Source organism: Pholis gunnellus, assembly GCF_910591455.1.
Source record: "Pholis gunnellus genome assembly, chromosome: 6".
In the NCBI taxonomy this organism is placed as follows: Eukaryota; Metazoa; Chordata; class Actinopteri; order Perciformes; family Pholidae; genus Pholis; species Pholis gunnellus.
The window spans coordinates 27,514,445-27,528,850 of record NC_136532.1 but is presented as its reverse complement, the minus strand read 5'-3'; the positions used below and the strand labels follow the sequence as shown (position 1 = coordinate 27,528,850).

The 14,406-nt window shown below is 38.6% G+C and overlaps 1 protein-coding gene across 1 annotated transcript; it reads right to left on the bottom strand.

Moving 5' to 3' along the window:
• Positions 1-301: 301 nt before the first annotated feature.
• Positions 302-11,433, bottom strand: LOC306697268 (GTPase IMAP family member 8-like). Its single transcript, XM_079161082.1, has 4 exons — positions 11,272-11,433; positions 9,857-9,920; positions 6,267-6,326; positions 302-5,025 (listed from the first exon to the last, which is right to left on the bottom strand). The coding sequence occupies exons 2-4, from the start codon at positions 9,876-9,878 to the stop codon at positions 2,651-2,653; spliced, it is 2,457 nt and encodes an 818-aa protein (XP_079017208.1). The 5' UTR covers positions 9,879-9,920; positions 11,272-11,433; the 3' UTR covers positions 302-2,650.
• Between the last annotated feature and the right edge of the window lie 2,973 nt (positions 11,434-14,406).

The window sequence follows — 14,406 nt, the reverse complement described above, 5'->3', positions numbered from 1 at the left end:
CATTCACTTCTGTTATATTCATGTGTACCTTATTACCTTAAACTATGGACGTGTTGCGCATTTTATTTTTCACAATAACCAGGACTGTTTGAAAAGATTTATCTGATGTGAATAGTTTCAGTCAATATTTATAATGAATTCTATAGAAAATTCACCAAAGATACTTTCTTCACAAAACATATGCAATAAAACGTTTATAGTTATAAATACTTAACTTAGTGAATTAATGTGAAACCATTTTGATGGTTAACTAACCCAAGTGGCAACTTTATGCCTTCGTTGGAAATAAAACATTTCAAAGTTCACCAATAAACGTTTTATTATCAATTTGTCTATATTAAGGATTTCACAGAACAATACAACTATAATGGAACCTAAGTACATGTGTTATTTCCAGCTGTGTCTTCAATCATCATTGTATTTTGATTCTTAATAACTCATGTAAATAATGCTAATGAGTATTTATTTCTAGGAGAATCAGCTGCTTAGATATTTGACACAATTGTAATGAAACATGAAAGGAACAAACTGGGACTACGATGAAATAAGGTAAAGCAGATTGTGTACAATACACAGTACACAGTACACAGTACACAGTACAACGTGTCCAACTATGCAAGTAGAAAATAAACAATAACCTCTAAGACAGAAAGATGAATTACTGTATGATCATTACAAAGAGGTGAGCTCACCTTAAATGTCACATGTTCACAAGTCACGTATTCATTTTTGATCCTATATTCTTAAATACAAATATGGTTCTTTTAATACTACCTATATACATACAGTATCGTTTGTCATATTCTGAACTCAAACAGCCAACACAACTTACACTCTGAGGCAGATATATATATATATATAGTTTTAATAATTCCAGCTAGTCTGTAAACACCTCTACAGCATCAAACTTCATGTAGCGAGGTGGAAAACAGAAACAACAAAAAACAAAACAAGTTACATTCACAATCTAGTGTAAGTCATAAACTCACAAACATCCCAAAACAATCCGTGTGTGTTTGCGACATGCAGCCCAGAGGAACATGCGTCTCCTAAATACTCTGAATGTGTAAATGAATGTTTGAACAATCAAAGATTAATTTCAGTAAAACAGACTTCATAAATAATAATACACAAAGGTTTATGCAAACATCTACATTTTCACTTAAAGGAATTCTCCGACATTTAAGGTAATTTGCTGAATTTCTCAGCAGCCGAGTTCAATGACATTGTGTTTGATTCAGAGGCATCTCAGGGATTTTTACCACACATTCTAAAATGTTAGTCTAGCTCCATCAATGTGGAATCAAACAGGCAAAGAACAGGCGTAGTTGTGCTTACGTGGTGTTGCAGAATTAGAAAATAAAACAGCACTTAGTTTACACATTTTAACTATTTACTGACCAACAAAAGCTGCATTTTAAGATACTTGCTCTATAATAATAAATATAAATGGTTCCCTCGACTGAAAAAGTCAATGTGTTTTTGGTTAAATAGTCTGTGGTTAACACACCACCAGATTTGAACGTTTAGTTCTTGGATATATAAAACGTCAGTCAACACCCCTCTGGTGAATTTAGAAGCTTCTATGAATCTTTAAAAAAAGAGTCTAAATGAGACGACTCGACGTCCTCACTAGGACACCATCCTCCTTCAGCTTAGTGGTGGAGACGTGAAGTCATGTGACCGTGGTGGACTTCCTATATAGCCTAACGTTAGCTTTTTACAAACATCATAAAAGTGGTGTTCATTTGTGAAGATTACCACGCTGACCGTTATTATTATTATTATTATTATCTGCAATAATCCAAAGTCTAATGGAAGAATCATAGTTGCTTTTTAATGGAGGGAACCATGATGATGCTTCCTCATACATCATCCCTGCATCACTCTACACTACAGACCTCTCTGTGTTTTAACATATATGCTAAGGTTCAACATAGATGCAACAGGTTCGATCTATCAACAAGCCTGCAAGGCTCATCTCTGAAGAAATGCTTATTGCATCTACGCATATCCGGTTTACTGACGGGGTTTTTTGCGATCTGTGCGCTTTCAATTGGGCACATTAGTCGGGATATGAAAATGCACCGGCTGGTATCTTGATGGTTCATTTTCCTGTAAAGAAGCCTCTGTTGTACACATTACATTTGCTCTCGACGTTTGTGAACACCGGACCTTGAAGTTCAAACTGCGGGTACTGATTGATGCTTCAGGGTGTGTGTGCTTATATTTTTATTATCTGTATTGCATTTTTCTGTACTCTCTAATGTCTTTTGTTGAATCGTGTTGTGTGCCTTTATGTGTTGACAGGTTAGCTTTGAAGAGTCCAAGTCAGATTTCCCTGTGGGGACAGTAAAGCATCCGTCCATGCAGCCAACTAGCTACAAACACAGTTTAGAGGTTGAGGGAGTTTTCTGACTTTTTTCTGCTTCCAGTCTTTCTACTAAAGCTAGGCTAAACACGCTAAGAGTTACAATGACATGGATCTTTGTCATCTAACTTTTACTGCAGCAAATGAGTCGTAAGTGCAAACTTAAGATGATGTCATCCATCTGTAAAGTGCATAAATGTAAACCTGCTTCTTCTATCAGCCTAGCAAGTTGTAAAAATGTGTGTTCTTTGGTGTTTGTGCTGTCTGTAGTGTGAACGTCTACCTCAGAAAGATATGATACAACAGAAATGACAGAAACAACAAGAGCACAACAAAAGAAAGATACCATTTTCTTCTCTTGTGATTGTACTCTTCTTGGAGCTTCATGAAGCTCTTCTTCGCCTCCTCCAGACTCTGTTTGTCCTCCTGATGTTTTTGTTCCCAGATGTCCTTTCTCTCTTTATCCCAGGCGTCTCGATCTCTCTTCACCTCTTTTCTAAACAGCTCCAGTTTCTTTACAGCATTTTCCTTTTGCTCTTTTTCTGACTGAACTATTTTCTCTGAAGCTTCCAGTTTTCTTCTCCATTCCTGTCGCTGAGTTTCCTCTTGTTTTTTCCGTCTCCTTTCCTCTTCCTCCCGTTCTTTCCTTCTTTCCTCACACTCCTTGTTGAAATCCTCGAGCTGTTTTGCTTTCAGTTTTCTCTCGTCTTCTTTGAATTTCCTTTTCAGTGATTTTAAATCTTCCTCATGTTTTTTCCGGAGGTCCTCATCTCTTCTTTTCATCTCTTCTTCCTTCTCTTTTAAAATCCTCTCCACTTGTATTTGTGTGAATCCCTCTGTGTTGTCAAACATCTCGGTGTCGTAGCAGCCGCCATTTTCCTTCACCATGGTGTCGATGTTGTTCAGCAGATCTCTGACTTGAGTGCGGTTTTTATAATCTTTGTTATTGAAGACTTGGTATCTCCCTCCACAGTCCTTTAGGAGTTCTTTGACAAAGTCATCACAATCTTCGATATAACTCTCAAATGACTGATCTTCCAGATCATCTCCTCTGGTGAATATAATGATGATGAAATCTTCAGACTTCTTCCCGAAATATTTCTTGATCAGCTCCACAGACTCTTTCTCCTCTTGTGTAAAGTTTCCGATCTGCAGCACCAGTAAGAACACATGAGGTCCAGGAGACAACATGCTGACGCATTTTTTAAACTCTTGTTCAATTTCTTCATCAGACAGAGTCGTGTTAAACAAGCCGGGGGTGTTGACCACGACGACAGGCCGTCCATCAATCTCTCCTGTTGCTTTCTGACAAGACTTGGTCGTTGGCTTCGGGGAGATTCTGGGTTTGAAGACCTTTTTGTCCAAAATGGTGTTTGCTGTTGAACTCTTCCCATTGCCAGTCTTTCCGATCAGCACCATCCTAAGATCACCTCCCACCTCCGTCTTCTGTTTCACATCCTGCAGTTCAGCTTCAAGTCTTGAAACCTTCTCCATCTGAGCCTTGGTGAACATCTCCATTGTGAAGGATCTGGATCCTTCAACTCTGATCTTTTCCACAGAATCCAACAGCTCTGGGATCTGCTGCTGGTCCTTGATGTTGAGAACATCATATCTTCCTCCACAGCTCTGACAGAGCTCCTGGATGCCGTTATCTTTTTTCACAAACTTAACAACAGCTGGAGCTTTAGGATCTGACTCCACAGTGAACAGAATCATGGTGAAGTCATTGACTGGAGAGCTGAAAGTGTTCTTGATGGTCTCTAACTCTCCCTTGTCTTCATCAGTGAGGGGACCCACAGGTAGGACCAGGAAGAAGACATGGACGCCCTCAGGACCACAGAGGGAGATACACCTGAGTGATTCCTCCATCACTTCCTCCTGAGGTTTTCCATACAAGGCAGGCAGCTCCACCAGAGAAACCCAACGTCCACACACCTCTCCCTGATGTTTAACACACTCTGATGAGTTGGAGACTGAATGAAGCTCTGTCTGACCTAAAATGGCCTCGGCTGCTGAAGTCTTCCCTGCTCCTGTCCTCCCACACAGAACCAGGTTTAAAGATGGTTTCATGTGGTCAGACTTTGGTGTCATGATCAAACCCTCATCCTCAAATACATCACATCTCACAAGCTCTCCATTGTTCTCCTTTGTAGTTTGACCCAAACGTGTTAACAGCTCTGGAAGTTCAAGGTTCTTCAGGTTCAGGTATCTGTATCTACACATTCTGATCAGGTCTTTTAAAGGCTGGTCTTTGTCCATGAAAGCTGAACTCTCCTCTCTAGGTGTTGATATCAGTATCAATGAACGATCAAATGATCGATCACTGAAGAGTTTCAGGACTCTGCAGAGCTTCACTTTGAGTTCCTCAGTGAAGTCTTCAGGCTGTAGAACCAGCAGGAACACATGAGGTCCAGGATCAGAGAGTCTCACACAGTGTTCTACATGTTGTCTTAGTTTGTCTTCAGAGATGTTGGGGTGCAGCAGATCTGGAGTGTTGATCAGAACTATCTTTTTCTCCTTTAACTGTCCGCTGACTCTCAGACATTGATCTGGTTCTTCCTCAGTGTTGAACTTAGTCTCTCTCAGGATGAAGTTCACCACTGAACTCCTCTGAGACCAGCTGTTCCCCAGCAGAACAACCCTCAGCTCAGACACTGAGAAGAAAACAGTGGATTAGAAAGACAAACCAGCACTGAACTTGATATGATACAAGACCTATACAACAGGATTATGATGAAACGTAACTCCAACTGGTGGACCCATAGAAAAGTTGTCAGCCATCCAGAACTTGGACTCACCTTTGAATTGTGTTGTCAAAGAGAAATCTCTAACCTTTAATAACAGGCCTTTCTCCAAGTTGTGTAATAAAGCAATCAGGCAACGTTTTAGAAAATAGTTTCTAAGCAGCTTACAACTGTATTAGACGAGCACAGTATCTTTGCCATCAGTCTGGCTTCAGTTAGCAATCAACAGTAGCAGGTCTTTTCAGAGTCTTAAATGATACCTTTATGCATGGTAATCCTGGGGCCGGTTCGGTTTTGGTACTGTTGATACACTCTAGACCAGGGGTGTCAAACTCATCTTCACTCTGGGCCACATCAGCATCATGGTTGTCCTCAAAGGGCCGGTTGTAAATGTCAGACTGTGTAAATGTAACTACTACTAACAAATTGGTAAATAACTGTCTCTGCATTTGATTATTGTTTATTCAAGTGTTGAAATATTGTACATGCAGTTATATAAATGTAAAAATATATTTAAGCACATTTCTGTTATTATAACTTAAATCCTTTTAATTTAGGGTTAAGGAAAGAAAATAGCAAAGACAAATATCAACTTTCTATCTCATAACTTCGACTTTCTATCTCATAATTTTGACTATAGGGATATTTTTATTATCAAGTCTAACTTCACATTTTTTTTTTAATTATCTGGCGGATTTGTGGGCCACATAAAATGACGTGGCGGTCCGGATCCGGCCCACGGGCCGTATGTTTGACACCCCTGCTCTAGTGCATATCCAACTATGCCTCTTCATCCTCTTCAAATTCTGTTTTGTCTTGTTCTCAAAGAGGGTTCCCACTCCTTTCTAGAGATAATTTCCCCAGATCTTCCCAGGATTCTTTCAGTGACGATCTAGCTGGTATGTCAGACAGTGATCGCCCCTACATACACTAATATGTTACTCTCTGTAGAAGTCATGTAGGAGTCATATTTAGTTCACTTATGGGCATCAACTGATTAGTTAATAAAAGTCTTGATCATGATCCAGCTGCAAATATGCTGCACTTTGGAAGATTCAATCTAATGTGCTGCTCTGACAAAAGCTCTGGATAAACTGAAGAATACCTCACAAACACATACACAGAGTCAGAGTCAGAACAGTTTAACTCACTGGAAGGGGGAAGAATTGGACAGCTGCTGCTGTGGCTCAGAGGTCGTCCCTTGATTTCCTCTGTAAGAAAATAGACAAATAACATTTCAGAAATATGTCAGTCAACTTCACGTTTCAGATTCCTTTGTAGTGTCGAGACCAGGCGGCAACCTCCGGTTCTGCCGAGTGAAGCCGATGTGGAAGTGTCTTAAAGCTGCATTCTCTCTAGTGTCCACCAGGGGGCGACTCCTCTGGTTGTATAGAAGTCTATGAGAAAATGACTCTACTTCTCTCTTGATTTATTACCTCAGTAAACATTGTAAACATGAGTTTATGGTCTCAATCTCTAGTTTCAAGTCTTCTTCAATACAGCATGATGTTCATTTAGTAAATGATGGTCCATTTAGAGTCAAACAGACCATAAAGCAGGGGATGCTTTAGGGGCGGGGCTACACAGTGATTGACAGGTCTCTACCAGAGACGTATACGGCGTCTCTACGTCACTCCTCCTCAGTCCAGATATGGTCACTTCCTGTTAATCGGTCAAGAAAAAACCAACACGGCGACAGCCGTAATCCAAGATAGCGGCGGTAAAATCGCCAAACACAAGGCTTCATAACGGCAGTCCACAAACTAATGTGTGACAGACAGTAAATCTGACCTAGTAGTTTGGAAGGTGTAGAAAACAAGTCCAATAACACCAGATATAGGATGCCATTTTTTATACTTGACATTAGCAAAAATGATGAATAATTATTTATATTCAAATATGGTTTTTTTCATTTAAAAAAAAGAATGTATTTTGCCTATCAAATCAAGCAATACAAACACACGTCAGCAGTAACTAAAGCTACCTATTTCTTCTGCTTCTCTGCAAAGTTGTTTTATATAAATGTCTCTACTGCTTCTACTGTTCTTTAACTGTGTGTCCTTTTCCAACTTCTACACCATGTCTTGCTTCATGCTTTTGTGTTGATATATTTTAGAGAGCCTTTTGAAACACCTTGGCTAGAGACTACAGATAAAAAAGACTTTTGGCTAAATCAAATATTACTTCATACCAGGTGTATTTATTAGTTTGCACTTGTCAAATAAACTAAAAATCACGATCCTCCTGTTACAGATAATAATATGACACTAAAACTTGCTTTGGTCCAATACTTCAAGTATATTTTTTACTTATGTACTTCTACTTAAAACAATATTGAATATATTCACTGTACAGGACGTCTCATTGTGAAGAAACAAACGCGTCGGTTAAACCGGTTCAGACTGGAACCGTCTGTGGATCTCTGACCTGCAGTGCTGTCGTGGAGTGAACATTAAACCATTTAAAAAGGTAATTTATCGTTTTTTTTTATAACTCTAAACGTTTTATTGTTGCTTTTAAACTGTTAAAGTTTTCAGTTTGAATGTTCATATGAAAGACTTAGTTAGCTGCTGCTAGCTAAGGTTACCGGTAAGAGCTAGCTAGCGCCTGGCTAAGATATGTTTGAGCTCGCTAGCTTTAGCTTCTTTAGTTAGCTAACTTAGATTCATGCAGAACATTTTAAAATCATTACAAGTTGTGTCTAATGTCCAAACTCTCTGCACTAAAAACGCCTGATGTGTAAAGTATCAGTATCACTATGAGCAGTAACATTAATGTTGTAAATGCTGTTAGCATTTAGCGGAGCTTGTTAGCTCACTGTAAGTTAATCAGATGGTTAATATTAACACCACAGAGGTGGGACGTTTTGTAGGGAAATAACTGTATTCTTGAATGATAGTTTTTCCTTTAATATTTCCACTTTGCTTGACTTTAGGTGGAGGAGAGCAGCCCTGCATGTGTTTCCGTCTCATGTCGGTGTTAGCCATCGTATCTTTGGTGAGTTTGTAGTTGCTGGAGAAGACAATAGCTGCACAAACTAGGGCTGTGAGAACTGGCCAACACATGAATAATCAAATATTCGTTCTTGTACTTTATGTCCATGGCACCGTGTCCTAACGCCGCAGCGCGCCGTTTTGACTGGGCTGAACTTTTGTCGGACGCCCCCGGTTCCATTTCTTTTTCTCACTCGCTTTGAAGGCGCCGCAATGGACGAGAAACAGCTGATTGTGAAGTTTAAAATGAGGAGTTATCTCCTCATCTCAATACCAAAACCTAAATGAGGTGGCGGCTGGCTGAAGGGAGAGTTTCCTACTTGCTGTTGACTTTACTGTATGTTATTTCCAGTACATGTGACAAAATAAAACTTAAAAAGTACAAAAGTCAGAAGACAGCAAGTATTACTCACTACTCCTTAACTATTGGAATATATTTTTTAATTTAGAATATACGTTGACAGCCCTGGCACATATGCACTATATTAGTTATTAAGATTTAAATGTGTATATATATATATATACACACACACACATATACACACACATATATATATATATATATATACACACACACATATACACACACATATATATATATATATATATATATATATACAATATATCTACAAGATTTTGACCTGAATAAGATTCAGTTTGGATTACGTAAAATGTCGTCAGCTGTAAAGTTGTCTGGTCGGTGTGTTAATGCTCCTGCAAAAGTTAAGTTCTAACAACTCAACAAGCACACATTTGCTACCGCTGCATCCACGCACCAACAGTTCTTTAGTCTCCATTTGGCTGCTAAGCTAACATTAGCTAAAGTTAAAGTTAAACAGACTTCCAGACTATCTGCTGCTCAGCGCTGAGTTATTAACTAAATAATTATAAAATAATCATGTGGTATTCTTAGCTTGAGGTGTAATTGAAAGATTACAGTTACACACAACGGCTAAAAGAGTATGTTTACCTCTACAAGGTAGGTTTCATTTGGTAGCTTGAAAGCTCTCAAATATCTAGAAGCATTCGTCACACTTCATGAAATCTGCAGTGAGAGTTCAGGAAGTCTGAGAACTTTACCTTCATCCGTTATATGAAACGTTACTGAGAAACAAGGATCAAGATGAAATGCATATGAAAAAAAAACATGATCCAAGAGGATTAAACCACTAAGAAATCCATTTTAAGGTAAGTTAAACGTTACATTATTAATATAGCAAATATATTTAACAAACTATATTGAAAAATTAATTATCAGTTCCAAGTCTGATCAACACAGATGTCAGATAAAAACGTCAGATAGATATTGTATATATTGTTACTGTTAGATAGATATTGTATATTAATGTCAGATAGATATTGTACATCGTTAGATAGTAAAGTAGATCCTGTTCTGTAGTGTAGAGAGCATTGTTTAAGTTCTCATTAAATGGGTTAGGGGTTCGAGCAGTGATTTCCTAGAAAAGTACTAATTGTCTCCAAGACAACTAGTAAAAGTTATCCCACTGATAGTGACATAATGAATATTAATCGTGGTGATGTTGGAGTGTGTCCCCTCTCCTGTTTGCAGCCCAGAGAAGCAGAACCTGAATATTTAAATGCTGCTTCTCCATCTAGTGGTACACATCTGGTATTACAGCTGGGATATGATGGGGAACATTTGGCCTATTTTCAATTTACAGTAGAACCTCTGAACGGATCATAGAGTTAATTTACATCATTTCTGCTGTAAATGTGACTGTACTCACCAGATGCTGAGGCGGCTGCCATCCTGTCACTGAGCTGGAGACACCAGACGAAGCTCTCAAACACCTTCAGACACAAAACAACCAGCTGGTTAGAAACAGACTTTCAACGACCCGCTACGTCTCAGTTCCTGCTCGTCTCAGTTTGTGGAATGTTGCTCTGTAACCGATGATGACTGAAGTGTTTCAGTATTTAAACTTTAGGGTCCAATACCAGTTTATGTTGCTCAATCTGAAACACAGATTTGAATTAGATTTGACATCCTTCATGTTCTTACAGGAAGAAACAATAATAATCATGGATGGTAGCGGTATAGATCAATGTATAATCATTCATCAAAGTACATTATTTAATCATTTCAACCCTCCTGAAATCATTGTAAACCGACAATGTTTCTAAATGTAATCTTTGGTTATTTCCAGAAAACACGTAATTCAATTGATTTCGGAATAAATTATAGTTTTTGTATTTAAATACTTGCTTTGATTGACATCTTGGCATTAGTACTTTAATTATAGATTATGACACATGCACATACATACACACTGCTTGTTAGTTTCCAATTCTTCTTTTTATTCTTAGACATTCAACATGTGACGGCCTTCACTGTAAACACACACTAGAGCACACAGACAATGATGACATGTCACCACCATCAGCTCATAGTTAGACAATTACCTCATAAACGTAGAAGACTATGAGCTCATTATTATTATGATGTGTCCGCATTAGAATGAGATGCAGTGTGCGTGTATTTTAAGAAGGAATTACTTTATTTTTTCTCTCTTTCTTGCTCATCAATGATCCGCTTTGACTTCAGCATCTTGATTTGAACTCTTTCAGTTTAATTCCAACAGTGAGGAGAAGCTCAGTTCTCACCTTTTAACTGCATCAGTCTGAAGTGATATTATCGAGACAGTATTATAGTATTATAGTATTTATGAAACTAGAAAGCAAACGTCTTCAATAAGACCACCACACATTAAACACAGAGATGTTTACTTGATATAGATCTCAAAAAGCAGATTTAACCCTCAGACATCGCTTATTCTCATAAAATGTGAGCATTTCCTCTACATTTAAATCGACATGAGGTTCATTCTGCGCGTCTTTATTTCCGGTTTAACAGTTTTGCGACATCGATCCTAAAACAGCTGCTCTCAGAATAAACACGTGTTAAGTCTACAATAAATACATAACGTATAATGTATATAATAATTCGAGGTTTTCTTTTTAATCATGATTTTGTTACCGAGATGTTTTAACGCTGTGATCGACCGGAACCTCACAAACACAAACACCGACATTTATCTGAACGACTCGAGTCTTGATATTAAACCGAATATCTCGATCCATCGACGTTAATAATGAGCAATAAACGAGTCTGTTTGATTCAACTTCGACACATTTCACTCACCAGTTAATTCTTGCTGCGCCACGATCACGATCACGATCACGAGCACGATGAAAGTGAAAGTTCACAACTTTCTCCACATTTCTAGACTTATTAAAAGAAAAGTAAACCAAAATATAAATAAACAGCTAAATGACGGAAAACGTCTCCTCTCTAAACAAATCACAGCCTGTTATAGTTTTATTAATCTTATTTTTTATTTGTTTAAACCTTTATTAAGCCTTCACAGAGTGGACACACACACGTCACCAGTTGAGGTTCGAGCACCACCTGCTGGACAATAACAGTAAAACATGGAGTAGAGGCGCAACTTCTTTCTAATTATCATAAACCAGCCAACACGACTGTGATCATGCACATGCGCGGACACAAACAGACACACAACATGTATAAAGAAAGAGAGCCAACAATCTGCTTCACTTTGACTTGTTTTGATTCAGCAATATTCACAAGAAGATCTGCACCAGCACGGACTATATCACATGTATGTCACATATATATATATATATATATATATATATATATATATATCAAAATAACCTATTCATCTGTTCTGAAATGTACAATCTGTAAACTCTAGCTGTCCAATAAATGTAATGAAGTAAAAACTACCAATAACAATAAATAGTATTTAAGCACCGTTCGTATATAAAATGCAGCTCAAAGTGCTTCACAGAGCAAATAACAAAAAATGCATAAAATAGATAAAGACAAAAACAACATGGACACAAAGCAAGAAACATGCAAAGTCATTATAAAAGTCCAACACATTAAGATTAAAGATGTAAAAAAAAAACATATCAAAGAACCACAAATCATGGCAAAAAACTAAATAAAATAAAAGGACACAACCAGTGAATCCACATGAAGTCACAATCACATTGAACAATGAGGAGCGCAGTCACATGAAGTTACACTTTAGTTAAAGAACTATTACGAATAAGAAAGCAGTCGAGGCGAAGCCAGTTAAACAGCTTCATCAGGTGAAAGATTTCAACACTCCTGAAACATTCACTTCATACCTGAGAGCGTCAGAAGATCTCACTCTGCCTCCTTCTGCTTGGTTAACAGTGAGATGTGTGAGCACTTCACCTCTACCACAGGGTCCATCATCCAGACGTAGAGCCAGTATTGAACAAAAAGCTCAACTAACTGCAGGACAAACACACACAAAGAAAAGCCAGCAAACTGCTGAACAATCAGGACCCTCACTGAGAACACTGACCGTGTTTCATCATGTCTACCACACAGGAGCTAGACGGTGAGAGGACGTTTGATAGTTTCACTGGATTAAATCTAAAGTGTCAGAAACAAGATGTGTCGCCGTTGTGTTACTTCACATTTGCATTGTCTCCGTGGTGCAGACATGTCATTTTAACACAAGACGTGCTGCCTTCACTGCTTTAGAGATCGTGCTTATTTCACGTATTTCAGTGAGAACAGGTTGAAATGATCAAAGTGGTCTTATTTCAGACGGTTTGTCAGCAGCACTTCTCCTCGTCTAACGGATCTCTGTGTGATGTGTGACTCTCTGTCTCACATTGTGTTCATGTCAGCAGCTGGTGGCTTCACACGGTTTATAGTGAAATGATGAGCCTTTCAATACTTTATGAACAAAATAAAATGATATTGCAAACAAACACTTAGTGAACACAGACGGCTAGAATCAAGACCATCGAGTCCAGAACTCAAAGTCCACAAAACAAACGCACAAAACCAAGTCTGAAATAATCACATTCTACACCGTGAACAGACGACAACGAGAGAAACAATCAAACTCTCTGCTGAGCGCTCTCACTTCATCACTTCATCACTTCATCAGGTCATCACTTCATCAGGTCATCACTTCATCACTTCATCAGGTCATCAGGTCATCACTTCATCAGGTCATCAGGTCATCACTTCATCACTTCATCAGGTCATCAGTTCATCAGGTCATCACTTCATCACTTCATCACTTCATCAGGTCATCACTTCATCAGGTCATCACTTCATCACTTCATCAGGTCATCACTTCATCAGGTCATCAGGTCATCAATTCATCAGGTCATCACTTCATCAGGTCATCACTTCATCAGGTCATCAGGTCATCACTTCATCAGGTCATCACTTCATCAGGTCATCACTTCATCAGGTCATCGCTTCATCACTTCATCAGGTCATCACTTCATCAGGTCATCGCTTCATCACTTCATCAGGTCATCACTTCATCAGGTCATCGCTTCATCACTTCATCAGGTCATCGCTTCATCACTTCATCAGGTCATCACTTCATCAGGTCATCGCTTCATCACTTCATCAGGTCATCACTTCATCAGGTCATCGCTTCATCACTTCATCAGGTCATCACTTCATCAGGTCATCGCTTCATCACTTCATCAGGTCATCACTTCATCACTTCATCAGGCTGCTAGTTGTCCCCAAAGCCTTTGGCTGATGTGTCGTGTGTAACATACAAAGAATTAAACTAACTGCATATTTCATTCTGGAATAATCTTAAACTTTAAAAATTAAAGAAGAATTATAATAGAGGAATTAAAAGAACTAACAGGGTTATGGTAGAATGTGTAGAATGTTACAGGCTTCAACTGTTCAGTATCCTGCAATGAGTGTGTGTGTGCATAAAAAACACCAACGTTAACATTCATAGTTCTGCTTCCTGTCTCGTGTGTTTCTAGCAGCAGTCAAGTGGTCGCTTGTTGCAATGATGCTGACCGACATTACTGTCGTCATTATGCTGCAGTGCTGAATATTCCATACACATATATACACAGTATGTATGTATATATATATATGTGTATGTATGTAGCCTGTATGTATGTATGTGTATATATATACACATGCATACATATATATATATACACATATACATGCATATATATATATATATATCTCATCTCTAATCTTCCTCTACTGAAGGCCAAAGCACAGCAGAAGTCCTCTACACATAATTTAAACACTTCTAATGCAGAAGACTGAAACACGCAGCACGAGCCTGCATCCTGCTCACCTGGACCAATGAGAGCGCGTGCTGAGCGAACGTTACCTTTTATGGAGAACGCGACGAGTCCCCGCGAACCGATGCGGGGTTTGGCTCTGGAGGCGGAGCTTAAGAGGACACAAGACGGCAGCACTGAT